We start from the raw sequence: 14491 nt of genomic DNA on the forward strand, positions 1-14491 counted from the left end.
AGGAACATGGTTCAGGGGTGGCTCTTAAATCAGGCTGCAGACAGATGTCTTTAATTAAGAAAGTTACGGTACTCCCATGCTTGGCAAGGAGCCTCATTGAGCATCGTCGATATGCTCTTAGCTCCACAGACCGTGTCCAAGGGATTGGAGACTGAGCATCATCAGACAGCTGTTGTGATAGTCCTTGTGTGGATCAACCAGGCTGACATCCCACTGGTTTAGCTGAGGCAGCTTCTTCAAAGTCAAACTCGGGGAAGGAAATTCGCTTCTTGTTCAGGAATAGCGGGCTCCCGCAGGGAAGAGCCCGCTATTCCTGAACAAGAAGCAAATCTCCTTCCGCATCTCAGGACCTCAAAGGTGCCTCCGCCACAGGTAGGTTTGGATGGAGTGAGCTCTCGCGCGGTCCTTGAGGTAACCCACCTGACAGTCCGAGATAGTGAAAGAAATATCGACAAACCAGCTGAAACGAGAAGATTAAATTCCGGTCAAAGGAAAGGTGTGACATTTATGCTCTCAGAATTGTAAGATTCTGACAATAAAGTAGAATTAACTCGCCTGGGGTCTGTCTCGTATCTGGAAAGCGAACGTTAATTTTGCAAGTCTGGAAGTACAAATCTCTCGCTGCCTGTTTTACAGACTGGGAAACTAGGGAAAGTTTCTTCCAAATCTCTTTCTCTGACTGTTATGCAGTTCTGGGCTACTCTGCCTCTTATCTAATTGCTCCCAAGGCAGCCTCTCTTTTTCCATTCCTCAAACTTCACGCGAGGAATCTCCTAGCCCACAAATATTCCCAATTTGGGGGGCCCTTTTCCACCGGGTCCTCTCCACTTACTCGTTCAACACCACGACCACCGCCGTGCCGTCGGGTCGCAGAAAAGCTGAGGCCTTTAACTGACAGCTGTCAAACAAGCAGGGGGAGGTCAGAGCAACGCGAACGGAGCCTTCGGGGATGAATTTGCTGAAGAGAGAAGAAAGAGAAGAAAGGGGGAAGGAAGGAGGGAAGGAAGGAAGGAGGGAAGGAAGGAGAGAAGGAGAGAAGAAAGGAGGGAAGGAAGGAGGGAAGGAAGGAGAGAAGGAGAGAAGAAAGGAGGGAAGGAAGGAGGGAAGGAAGGAGAGAAGGAGAGAAGAAAGGAGGGAAGGAAGGAGGGAATGTAGGAGAGAAGGAAGGGGGAAGGAAGGAGGAAAGGAAGGGGGAAGGGAAGGAGAGAAGGAGAGAAGAAAGGAGGGAAGGAAAGAAGGAAGGAAGGAAGGAGAAAAGGAGAGAAGAAAGGAGGGAGGGAAGGGGGAAGGAGGGAGGGAAGGAAGGAGGGAAGGAAGGAGAGTAGGAGAGAAGAAATGAGGGAAGGAAAGAGGGAGGGAGGGAAGAAGTAGGACCGTTGTAAGATAAGATGGATTTATGGGATGGTAAGAAAGCAATTTCAAGTATATTGTCAACTGTAGGGAAAAAAATGTTATAAATACATATTATTAATAACAGTCATGAGACCATATAATTGTGAATGTATATAGGAAATTGATAAATAAAATTAAAAAAAAAAAGAATTTGCTGAAGAGAGAAGAGAGATGTTAGCCGAAGTCACCACAGAGAGATCAGTTCGGCTAGTCCTCCACTTACAAACGACTCATTCAGTGACCAGAGTTACATCGGCACGGAGAAATGTGGCTTACGACTGGTCCGCACACAACCGTCAAATAATCAGAACTTGGGTACTTGAAAAGCGCTGCTTAATCTACTAAGAGCCATCGGTTATAAAACTGACCCCCCCCCTTTCCCTCCAATCGCTTCCTCGGCAGCCTGCGGAACTCCCTGTCACTGGGCGAGACCACGTTGTAGCATTATAGAATTATTCTTTTTCTCGCCCCACCGCTTCCTCCGCGCCGTGCAAAAACCGTCTCGGCTGCGTTTACCTGAAATGCCCCAGGTGGTAAAACATGGGCTGCTTGTAGAACTCATCCTTGAAGGGGTTGACAATGATGGGGCTATCGACAAAGTTGTCTATCCAACAGGGGCCCCCTTCCATGTCGAGGGCCAAGTTCCAGTCGATCCACCCGGTGACGAAGTGGTTGAGATTCTGCAGAGGCCAAAAGGATCAGGAGGTTTTATCGGTTCCCTTTGCATTCCGGGGGTGGGGGTGGGAGTGGGAGAGCGACATTTCTGGGTGGAGCGAAACCCGAAAGAATCGAGCTTCAGACCCCTGTCTTTCTCGGACTCCCGGAGAACTAGAGAGGGAAGGTTCTCTGAAGATCCAAACCTGCCTCAAGAAGTTGGGTGAAGAAGAGATTGGGTGTCCATTTGTCTGAAATGGGATAGGACTTCCTGCTTGAGCAGGGGGTTGGACTAGAAGACCTCTGAGGTCCCTTCCAACTCTGTTATTCTGTTATCCTTCCTCCCTTTGCTTCCTTCTTTTGCTTCCTTCTTTTGCTTCCTTCTTTCCTCCCTCCCTCCCTTCCTGAGTAGGGGTTGGACTAGAAGACCTCCAAGGTCCCTTCCAAGACTGTTATTCTTCCTTCCGTCCTTTCATCCTTTCTCCCTCCCTCTCTCCCTTTCTTCCTCCCTCCCTCCCTCCCCTCCTCCCTTCCCTTCCTTCCTGAACACGGGGCTGGACTAGAAGATCTCCACGGTCCCTTCCAACACTGTTACTCTTCCTTCCTTCCTTCAGTCCATCTTTCCATCCTTTCATCCTTTCTCCCTCCCTCTCGCCCTTTCTTCCTCCCTCCCTCCCTCCCTCCCCTCCTTCCTTCCCTTCCTGAACACGGGGCTGGACTAGAAGACCTCCACGGTCCCTTCCAACACTGTTATTCCTCCTTCCTTCTGTCCATCCTTCCATCCTTTCTCCCTCCCGCTCTCCCTTTCTTCCTCCCTCCCTCCCCTCCTTCCTTCCTTCCCTTCCTTCTTGAACACAGGATTGGACTAGAAGACCTCCACGGTCCCTTCCAACACTGTTATTCCTCCTTCCTTCTGTCCATCCTTTCATCCTTCATCCCTCCCTCCCCTCCTCCTTCCCTTCCTTCTTGAACACAGGATTGGACTAGAAGACCTCCACGGTCCCTTCCATCTCTGTTATTCTTTCTTCCTTCTGTCCACCCTTCCACCCTTCCATCCTTTCTCCCTCCCTCTCTTCCTTTCTTCCTCCCTCCCTCCCCTCCTCCCTTCCCTTCCTTCCTGAACACGGGGCTGGGCTAGAAGACCTCCACGGTCCCTTCCAGCTCTGTTATTCTGCTATCCTCAAGCCCACCCCTCTTTAAGGCAGAGTTTTGGGCTACTGGCTCAGCTTCTTCCGAAGACGCTCCGGCGTCCTTTGAAGTCCACGAAACTGCGCAGACTTTTCAATCCCTCGTCCATTCCGGCCACTCTTATCTTACCGTTGAAGAAATCAATATTTGGGTCATAGCAAGGGTTCCCCTTACCGACAGGATACTTCTGCTGTAATAGGTGCCTCTCTCCCAGCTTCCCAGGGCGACCCTCACATCCCAGTACATAAAACCATTGCAAGCTTCTGTGTAGAGCAGAAAGAAATCGGGGTACAGGCGATGCGTAACGTCCAGAGTAGGCCCAGCTGGGACGAGGAAGTCAATGTACCAATGGACGCCAATGCCGGATACGAAGGCCGCTGCGCTACTATTGCCAATCACCTGTCAGGGGACGGAGGGAAGGAAGAGGAGCCTCAATACACCCAGCCTTTCACTTACGACAGCCCATTTAGTGACCAAAGTTACAATCGCACTGAGAAAAGGGATTTACGACGGCCGCAGCACCCCCTTTCGCGACCTTCCCGACAAACCAAAGTCAAAGGGGGAAGGCTGATTCACTTAATGACCATCCGACTGACTTCACCCCGGCAACGATTTGCTTAATGACTGGGGCAAGAAAAGTCGTCAAACGAGGCAAAATGAAGGGAACCAGTCTCAAGGACTTTCGGCTCGATTGTGATCGTAAGCCGAGGGCTACTGTTGTGGGCCGCCAGCAGCTAGCAGAGCTGGCAGTAGAATCGGACAGCGAGGAGGTTGGGGAGGAACATGGGGGCTGAGGAAGACTCAGACGAGGGCTCTGCGTCGGAGGCAGAGAGGGAGCTGGACAGCAGCGAGGCAGAAGAACAGCTGGAGCCTGTTCCCAGCGTGCGCCTGCGCAGAGCTGCCGGAAGACGAGAACAGCTAAGAAATCAGGGTCGGCTTGTGAGTAAAGCCACCCCTTGGAGGTGATTGGCCCCTCCCAGGGGAAGCAAAAAGAGGAGCGAACGGGGAGGGGTCTTTTTGCAGGAAACAATTCGGCCCTTCGGTTGCGTCAAGAGTGGAAAGTTGTGTTTGGGATTATAAGAGACTCTTTGCCAAGTTTCCCCTTGTCCTGTGTTCTGAAACTAGCTATCTGGCAGCTTGCCATGTGAGATAAGGTGCGTGTGGATAAACATTCCTCTGCTAAGCCTTTCAGACTGTGAATGAAAGGACTTTCACCCCTGGGGGGTGGTGGTGGTCAGGTGATTGTCGCCATTTTATGACAAGCAAAATCAATGGGGGGGGAGAGAGTTGGACTTGCTTAACGGCTGCAGGTTTCGCTTAACGACAATTGCTGTGACGATTCACTTAACTCCCAAGGATGAATTTGTAAAACGGGGGTGCGGCTCACTCAATCGTAGCTTAGCTCGGCAGTGGAAAATCTGGTCGTAAATCCAGGACCGCCCGTCGTCGGGTAGATACGCCCTATGGGTCCAAAGACCTACCTGGTTGGCCCAGTTTGGCAAATACGACCTCTGGTCATCCAGGATGATGAGGTGAACATCTGGGTGGCAGCTGGCGGCGAGGGCAGGCCCCAAGTCCTTAATGATAAAGTCGCGTTGATGTTGCGGTGAGAACATATTAACCGGGAAGTCTTTATAAAAGAGCCAAAGCAAACTGCGTGGTTCATTCTGAGCGCTTACTGCCCAGAAAGTTATATTGTTTTTAGCGTACTCATCTAGGAACCTAGATTCAAATAGAGAAGGTTGCAATCGTGTTAATTCAGCCGGCGGCATTTTTGCCCTCAAAACAAAACAGAAAAAAATTTCAAAACCCCTTGTATTTACGAAAACCTCTGTTTCCCAGCCCTCTGGCTGACCGAAAGGGGGAATATATCCCATCGGAATCGGCAAAGAAATCGAAATAAATCCACAGGTTTGAGTTAAATCTCCCAGAGATTTACACTCCAGTTTGGCTTAGACGAACTGATGGGCAAGGATGGGAGAAATGGGTGGGCTTCGGCACCCACAATTCTCCAGCCAAGTTCTCTTGTTTTTTGGCTGATTCTTTTGGCTGTTTTCAGGCTGTTTTTTTCGACAGAAAAATGGGCTGAAAAACGACCTGAAAAAACAGCCTGAAAACAGCTTGAAAAACAGCCTGAAAATAGCCCCCCAAATGGCCCCAAATGTTTTTTTTTTAACTTTTTTCAGGCCATTTTTCCCAGCCATTTTTCAGGCCAAAATCAACCCAAAAACCGGCCTGAAAATGGCCCAGAAAACAGCCAGTTTTCATATTGTTTTTTTTGGCATTTTAAGGCTGGTTTTTTGGGCCATTTTTTTCAGGCCAAAATCAGTTCGAAAACCAGCCAGAAAATGACCAGAAATTGGCCCAGAAACAGCCAAAAAACAGGTAGTTTTTCAGGTTGTTTTCAGGCTCTTTTTCGGCCAAAAGTGGGCCAAAAAACAGCCTGAATATGGTCCAAAAAACCGGCCTGAAAACAGTCAGAAAAATAACTTGAGAACAGTTAAAAAACAGGCCATTTTCCCAGCCAAAATTCTCCCCAAAACTGGCCCGAAAATGGCCCAGAAACTGAGCAGAAACTAGCCCAGAAAATGGCCCCCAAACCATCTTGAAAGTGGCCTGAAAAAATGCCCCCATTTTCTTGGCCATTTTCAGGTCGGATTTTACTCAAAAAAAACAGCGAATAACAGCTTGAAAAATGGGCAGGGGCGCGGCCAGCCAGTGGTCTGATTTGCTGGTTCTCCGAACCGCACAGAATTGAAACAACCGATTCAGGCGAACTGGTACGAATGGCAGCAGCTCATCTCTGCTTATTACCTGATAAAATAGCGGGCCCAGGTCTTGTGGTAACGGTCGCCTGGTTTTCCCTTTATCCTGGATTTCCCTTCAAGCTTGTTGTTTACCCTAAGCCAGCCAGGACTGGTCCAAGGGCTGCCGACCAGGGAGAGGGGCCTCTCCGCATGGGCCATGATACGATGGAGCAGGGGGATCTGCAGAGAGAAACGACATCGGTCTCCGGGGATCGCCTGATCAACCCCCGAACTTTTACACAACCTCCTTGCGGGTTGATGGACTTTTGACCGTGTTAATCTTGGCACTCTGCAGGTAGTTCTCGAGTTACGACTGCCCTGGAGCTTGCCCATTGCAGTCGTTAAGTTGTAGCAGTCATAAAACGGGTTACCGACCCGCCGGATCGACATTTTTCATGGCGGCTGTTAGGCAAACGACTGTAAAGGAGAAGTTGAAACTGGGATGGAATGAGGGATTTTCACTGTGTCTTGTGACCGACCGCCTGTTGCCGTTTATGGGTGTGTTGTGCTGGTTTTCTGCCTGTTCTGATTCGAGCCTCAACCAATCAGGGAAGACACACCAACCTCCCTCCCTTCTTAAGACTGATGATGTTCCCTAGTTGGGTAATGAAACGTCTGCAAGGAAACCACCAAGCTCAGAGAGCACCAAGGACCCAACACTCCTCCCTCCCTTCTCATTTACTCCCTGAACCCCTCTCCCTTCTAACACTGATGATATTATCTAGTTGGGTAATGAAACATCTTCAAGGAAATAACCAAGCTCAGCAATCACTGGGATTCCACAGTCCTCCTCCTTCTCCTCCCCCTCTTCCTCCTTCCCTTTCCTCTCTTCTTTTCTTCCTCATCTTCTTCCTTCTTCTTCTCCACCCCCTCTTCCTCATCTTCTTCCTTCTTCTCCTTCTCCTGCTCCTCTTCCTCCTCCTCTTCTTCTCCTCCTCCCCCTCTTCCTCCTCCTCCCCTCCTCCCCTCTCCTTTTCTTCCTCTTCTTCTTCTCCTCCTTCTCCTCCCCCCTCTTCCTTCATTCCTCCTCTTCTTCCTCTTCTTCTCCTTCTCCTCTGCATCAAGGACACCACAGCTCATATTGGTAGCAGGAACGAGGCTGCAACTCAATCTGGAAGCCCCTCAGTGTGTGTGGGGGGGGGGTGTTAAGTCTAGCCTAACTCACCCTAAGCTTGGTGTCTTCGGGGGCCAGCTCAAAACACTTCAGTTCGAAGTCATCCACGCATCGGTCACCGTAACTGTAGGGCTGCGTGGAAAAGTCGGAGCAGCCAATGGGCCAGCGCAGCAAATTGTACTCAATTCCTGCAGAAGGAGAGAGAGAGAGAGAAAAGAGAGAGAAGAGAGAGAGAGAGAGAGAGAGAGAGAGAGGAAGAGAGAGAAAGAGAAATATTCTGGTCGCCTAATTTTTACAGTCAGAAAAAGAAGAGAAAAAGGGATACAAAACTTAAAAGGAAAAGGTTCCCCTCGCATAGATGTGCTACTCGTTCCCGACTCTAGGGGGCGCTGCTCACCTCCATTTCAAAGCCGAACAGCCAGCGCTGTCCGAAGACGTCTCCGGGGTCATGTGGCCGGCATGACTCAACTCCCGAAGGCGCACGGAACGCTGTTCCCTTCCCAACAAAGGTGGTTCCTATTTTTCTACTTGCATTTTTTACCTGCTTTCGAACTGTTAGGTTGGCAGAAGCTGGGACAAGTGACGGGAGCTCACTCCGTTAACGCGGCGCTAGGGATTCGATTTTTTTTTTAAAAAACCAGCCTGAAAAAAGCCTTTAAAATGGGCTGAAAAAAGCTTTAAAAATTGGCCCAAAAAACCTCTCAAAAATGGGCTGAAAAAAGCCTCAAACATGGGCTGAAAAAAGTTTTAAAAATTGCCCCCAAAGCCTCAAAAATGGGCTGAAAAACATTTTACGTGCTTTCGGACTGCAAGATCGGCAGAAGCTGGGAAAGGAACGGGAGCTCACTCCGTTACGCGGCGCTGGGGATTTGAACCGCCAAACTGCCGACCTTTCTGATCGACAAGCTCAGTGTCACTGAGCCACTGCACCACAATACAAAACTTAAGTCCACCAATAATAATAATAATAATAATAATAATAAGGCCTGGGGATAAGGACCGTTACCCCGCCCGAATACTGAATGTATGGTGTTGATTTTATTATATGTTGTCGTCTTAATGTTGTATTCCCCCTCCCTTGGTTTTCTGTGAGCCGCCCTGAGTCCCCTCAGGGAAAAGGGCAGCCTACAAATGTTAATAATAAAAACCTCTAATAATAATAATAATAATAATAATAATGCCATCGGTCGGTTCAAGAGTGGAAAGTTCTGTTTGTGACTATAAGAGACTCTGTGCCAAGTTTTTGCCTTGCCCTGCATTTGGAAACTAGTTATCTGGCACGTCTCCAAGCGAGATAAGGTGCGTGTGGATAAAGATTCCTCGGAAAGACTGTTTGCTAAAGACTTGCGGACTGCGAATGAAAGGAATTCACAGGCGTGTAAATAAAAGAGGTTTTGCAGAGAGCAAGACTCTGCTTCTTGCTTTCTAAGGAAGGTTTTGGGTCAGAACACAGCTGTCCCTAGCTTGATTTCATCAGGCGGTCGTTCCCAATTTTCTCACCTTCGTCCGAGAAATAAGAGCGGAGAAGGCGGTTTTGGGCTCCGTAAGACAAACGCAGGACGTTGATAGCCGCAGAGTCGGTGAGCGACCCGCCGAAGCCTTTGACGTATTGGTGCTGAACGGAGGGGTCGTAGGTGTAGAATATCCCACCTGAGAGACAAGAATGAACACAAGGAACAACATGACTGAGTTGGAAAGGGAGCCTTGGAGGTCATCTAGTCCAACCCCCTCCCCTTTCCCCCCCAGGTTTACCTGAAGTTCCTGAGCTGGCATTTCCTATTTGCCCTTCGCTCCGCTCCAAGCGTTGGCCCTCCTTGCTGGTTGTGTACTTGACAAAGTTGCCGACCTCCGGGAGGGAGAGCGGTTCCACCGTGTCGCAGTACGTGGCGTTGCAAACGCACACCATGGCATTTTGGCCAAGGAATTTAGGACTGCAGGGCTGGCGTGCTAGAGAGCGGGCAAAAATGGGCAGGAGATGGAGAAAAGGGGGTGAATTTAGACCCCGCCCCCCGCCCACCAGGACAATGGAGCCCTGCCCACTTTTCCTTCCGGCTCCACCCACAGGAGACTTCCCAAAGGCTTCCCCACTGACCTCCGGCCTCGACCAGCCCTAGGAAGACGAGGAACAGCACAGCCAAAGCATCCAGTTTCTGCATAGCACTCTTGAAACATCAACCTGCAAAATTTAGAGAAGGGAGGGGGACATCATTGGCAAAGCTCTTAATTTATTCATGTAGGACTCTTGCAGCCCAAATCCTAAATCTCCCACCCCCCCATATATATCTTGCAAAACGTAGCCCCTGCCCCCAACACCTCCCCTGATTGTGCCATAAGGCTGGAGTTCGACATAGAGGGAACACAACTTTTTTAAAGCCCATTTTCGAGACTTTTTTCAGCCCATTTTCGAGACTTTTTTCAGCCCATTTTCGAGACTTTTTTTCAGCCCATTTTCGAGGCTTTTTCCAGACCATTTTCGAGGCTTTTTCCCAGCCCATTTTTGAGACTTTTTCCAGACCATTTTTGAGGCTTTTTTGAGCCCATTTTTGAGACTTTTTCCAGACCATTTTTGAGGCTTTTTCCAGCCCATTTTTGAGACTTTTTTCAGCCCATTTTCAAGGCTTTTTTCAGCCCATTTTTGAGGCTTTTTTCAGCCCATTTTCGAGACTTTTTTCAGCCCATTTTGAGACTTTTTTCAGACCATTTTTGAGGCTTTTTTCAGCCCATTTTTGAGACTTTTTTCAGCCCATTTTTGAGACTTTTTTCAGCCCATTTTCAAGGCTTTTTTCAGCCCATTTTCGAGGCTTTTTCCAAACCATTTTTGAGACTTTTTTCAGCCCATTTTCAAGGCTTTTTTCAGCCCATTTTCGAGGCTTTTTTCAGCCCATTTTCGAGACTTTTTTCAGCCCATTTTGAGACTTTTTTCAGACCATTTTTGAGGCTTTTTTCAGCCCATTTTCAAAGCTTTTTTCATCCCATTTTGAGGCTTTTTTCAGCCCATTTTCAAAGCTTTTTCCAGCCCATTTTTGAGGCTTTTTCCAGCCCATTTTCAAAGCTTTTTTCAGCCCATTTTTGAGGGTTTTTTTGGCCAATTTTTAAAGCTTTTTTCAGCCCATTTTTTAGGCTTTTTTCAGCCCATTTTCAAAGCTTTTTCAGCCCATTGTTGAGGCTTTTTTGGCCAATTTTAAAAGCTTTTTTCAGCCCATTTTTGAGGCTTTTTTCAGCCCATTTTTGAGGCCTTTTGGGCCGATTTGTAAAGCTTTTTTCAGCCCATTGTTGAGGCTTCTTTCAGCCCATTTGAGGTTTCAAAGCTTTTTTCAGCCCATTTTTGAGGCTTTTTCAGCCCATTTTTGAGGCTTTTGGGGGCAATTTTTAAAGCTTTTTTCAGCCCATTTTCAAGGCTTTTTTCAGGCTGTTTTTTTTTTTTAAATCAAATCCCCAGCACCGCATAACGGAGGGAGCTCCCATGACTTGTCCCAGCTTCTGCCAACCTAGCAGTTCAAAAGCAGGTAAAAATGCAAGTAGAAAATTAGGAGCCACCTTTGGTGGGAAGGGAACAGCCTTCCGTGCGCCCTCGGCGTTGAGTCATGCCGGCCACATGACCACGGAGACGTCTTCGGGCAGCGCTGGCTCTTCGGCTTTGAAACGGAGGTGAGCAGTGCCCCCTAGAGTCGGGAACGACTGGCACATATTATGTGCGAGGGGAACTTTTTCCTTTCTCTTTAAAATCACTATCCCACATTCCCGAAATACTTTCCCCCCCCAATTTGTAATCCTGGCCACACTTCTTTTTCCCCCCTCTCGCTGATCCTGTTTCCCCCCTCCCATTCCACAATCCTGAAATACGTTTCCCCCTAATTTGCAACCTTCTGAATTTTTTCCCATTCTGAAATCCCTTTCCCCCCACCCCATTCCGCGATCTTGAAATCATTTTTTCCTCTCCATTCTCCCATCCTGCAACGCCCCCCACCTCCTTCCCTGGCACTGTAACAAACACGGGTTTGTACGTTGTATTCCTACCTTATCAAATGCCTTTTTTTTTTTCCCCCAGAGCTTGGAAAGCTGATGCTTGTTTTCCAGGGAGAACTGAAGAAGAATCAGGAGATCTCAGCTACTGGCTCAAATCCTCTGTGCTGGGAAGGAAGTTTGGCAGCTCTGGCACACAAAAAAATATGTATGGCATTCATCTAATATGAGAGCTGGCTTGGCTAGAACATTAGCAATTAAGAAACTTCCTTCAAATGTCAATTATTATTATTATTAAAAAACTGAGCGAAGTCAGACCTCCAGGAAAGAAATGTTAAAGCAACCACAATGGAATGAAGAACCAGAAAAGGAAATGACTTGAGATTGCCCAAAAGCACTCCAGGCATCTGCTCCTCACAAGGGACTATAAATCTCCCGCAGGTTTAATGGTACGGGAACACTGGGAAGAAATACGCCTTGTCCTTAAAATGGAGTTGAACACTTCTTCAAAAGGACGCTGGGACTTTTATATTTCCTTTGCTCATCACCTTTGAAAATTGCTCGTTAAGTGTTCGCAGAATTCCCTAACCAACATCCTGTACACCAAAAGCCACTTCTTGGAGACGTGTTGCATTTAATTAACCTCACTTGAGGAACAAGTCTATTTTCAACAACCATCTCTTCGCTCTGCGGGCCACAAAACCAGGGCTGAAATCCTACCGGTTTGGAGCGGTTTTGCCGGAACCGGTAGTTTAAAAAAAAAAAACAACGCTACTGGTTCAGAAGAAACAGTATTTCCAACGATCAGCTGTACGGCAATCAGCTGTGACGCATGATTTATATTCGCTAGAAGCGTCAGATTTCCTGCTTTCCAATTAATCAAAAATAGCGTGGCACGACGGATTTCCCCCCGTCCCCTGCTGTTCTATTTACCTTTGCCGACTCGGAAGGCTTCAAAATGTTCCTTTTTTAGCGCTGCGTGGGGGCACCTCGAGAGCAGGCTCACCGAACCAGTAGCAGGCTTCAGAGGATTACATCGCTGCACCAAATCCTTGGCTTTAGGGTGCTAGTCCTTATGAAATCCAGCATTCTTTTTTTTCCATCACGGCAAGTCTTTATTTATAAGGGGGAAAATGTCTGGACCAAACGCAATTTCTAATGTTGGATTTTCCCCCTTACTAGAGAGGTTGCTCCCTTGTGGAGTACGGTGAAGCCATAACTATGGCAACTCCACAGCGCTGTACGTTAGAAGCCATTTTAAGGCACTGTTTCTGTATCTTAACAGAACACACACCCCGAGGGGTGTTAGGGGTATCTTAACCCACAGTATTTGTTTCCAGAGAGTAAGTCATCTGTGTACCAAGTTTGGTTGAAATTGCTCCAGGCGTTCCAGAACATATACAGCCTTTTTAGATAGATAGATAGATAGATAGATAGATAGATAGATAGATAGATAGATAGATAGATAGATAGATAGATAGATAGATAGATATAGATGATAGATAGATGATAGATAGATAGATAGATAGATAGATAGATGATAGATAGATAGATAGATAGATGATAGATAGATAGATAGAGATAGATAGATAGATGATAGATGATAGATGATAGATGATAGATAGATGATAGATAGATGATAGATAGATAGATAGATAGATAGATAGATAGATTGATTGATTGATTGATAGATAGATGATAGATAGATGATAGATGATAGATAGATAGATAGATAGATGATAGATAGATAGATGATAGATGATAGATAGATAGATAGATAGATAGATAGATAGATAGATAGATAGATAGATAGATAGATAGATATGATAGATGATAGATAGATAGATAGATAGATAGATTGATAGATTGATAGATAGATAGATAGATAGGTAGGTAGATAGAGATAGATGATAGATAGATAGATAGATAGATAGATAGATAGATAGATATAGATGATAGATAGATAGATGATAGATAGATAGATAGATAGATAGATAGAGATAGATGATAGATAGATGATAGATAGATAGATAGATAGATGATAGATAGATAGATAGATAGATAGATAGATAGATAGATAGATAGATATAGATGATAGATAGATAGATGATAGATAGATATAGACGATAGATAGATAGATAGACAGACAGACAGACAGACAGACAGACGGGTTCCTACCAGTTCGCACCTATTCGGTAGAACCGGTTCATCAAATCCACCGAATCGGTTAGAAGAGGTTCCACCAGTGGACCCGGAAAGCAGGCCACACCTACAGAAGAGCTTCCAAATTTTTTTGAAACCCACCACTGGTCCTTGGATATGATTATTCTACACTATCATGCTCCTATTTATAAAACTCAGTGCCTCTGTGAAAGGTAAGGATGACTACTGCGTTTGTGGTGCAATCAGAACATTGCGTGTATTGAAGTTGTTTTAACGCAAGCCAAAGATGCCTTTTAAAAAACAAGTTTACATCATATTCTTATGCAGGCCAGCGCTGTGTGTGAGGTCATTTAAGGTGGTTCTGACAAGTGTCGTCGGCATCTTCATATCCGGTCACATGGGTGGCAAGCCACTCCCACAAAGGAGGCCACACCCACAGAGTAGGTTCGAACAATTCTTGAAACCCACCACTGGGTGGATGGATGGATGGATGGATGGATGGATAGATAGATGATAGATAGATAGATGATAGCTTGTTCCTTGTGTGTTCCTTCGAAATCACTTTTTCGAAATTGCATGCCAATTTTTTACTTAAGTGACTTACACGGAGCAGTTAATTTCGCTTGAGACGGAAATAAATCTTTGGCGTGGTCTGAAGTGATGACTCAGAAATTTATAGCTTAGGGTTTTTTTGTTAAACGCACAGCAATTTGGGATCGACGCCAAAAACAAACGCTCATCTCTTCTGAAGTGACCTCAACATCCGGCAATTTCATACAAATTTTCAGATTCAGATTCAGGAGTTTATTTGTATGCCGCCCTTTTCCCTGGGGGGACTCAGGGCGGCTCACATCCGAAAGGGAAAGGGGAAACAGACTTTTACATATACGACAACACATAATTAAAAGAAAACACAACATTCATACCATTTACTCCTCAGTTATTCTTACTAGGTATAAGTACTGACTTTACTTGATTCTGCACCTAATAACGGCAGCAAGACTGTTGGTGGCGCAATACTGGAAGAAGGAAGACTTGCCTACAATCCAAGAATGGACATTGAAAGTCACAAACTTAGCCGAGATGGCTAAAATATCGGCATCTCTTAAAGACCATTCAAATGAGAGATATAAACGAGACTGGGAAAAACGGATTGACTATATACAAAATAAATAGGGGACCAAGAAATTCCAGTTAGCCTATGCTTAAG

General features: G+C 46.5%; 1 protein-coding gene across 1 annotated transcript; it reads right to left on the minus strand.

Annotated features, from left to right (window-relative positions):
- Positions 1–351: 351 nt before the first annotated feature.
- Positions 352–9311, minus strand: LOC148048682 (lysosomal acid glucosylceramidase-like). The gene is made up of 10 exons (XM_087703702.1): positions 9248–9311; positions 8908–9102; positions 8656–8805; positions 7207–7343; positions 6049–6221; positions 4716–4956; positions 3409–3633; positions 1909–2072; positions 833–958; positions 352–460 (listed from the first exon to the last, which is right to left on the minus strand). Exons 1-10 carry the CDS (start codon positions 9309–9311, stop codon positions 352–354), a joined length of 1584 nt encoding a protein of 527 aa, XP_087559828.1.
- Between the last annotated feature and the right edge of the window lie 5180 nt (positions 9312–14491).

Source organism: Thamnophis sirtalis, unplaced genomic scaffold (assembly GCF_051295495.1).
Source record: "Thamnophis sirtalis isolate CommonGarterSnake01/CBP01778 unplaced genomic scaffold, rThaSir2_p1.2 scaffold_2, whole genome shotgun sequence".
NCBI classification, from domain to species: Eukaryota; Metazoa; Chordata; class Lepidosauria; order Squamata; family Natricidae; genus Thamnophis; species Thamnophis sirtalis.

Coding starts and splice junctions, on each gene's coding strand:
- LOC148048682 (XM_087703702.1), bottom strand. CDS start 9,311: ATGCAGAAACTGGATGCTTTGGCTGTGCTGTTCCTCGTCTTCCTAGGG. Junction 2,073..3,408: donor ACAGCAGAAGTATCCTGTCG/GTAAGGGGAACC, acceptor TGGCCTCTGCAG/AATCTCAACCACTTCGTCAC. Junction 959..1,908: donor TACCACCTGGGGCATTTCAG/GTAAACGCAGCC, acceptor TTCTCTCTTCAG/CAAATTCATCCCCGAAGGCT.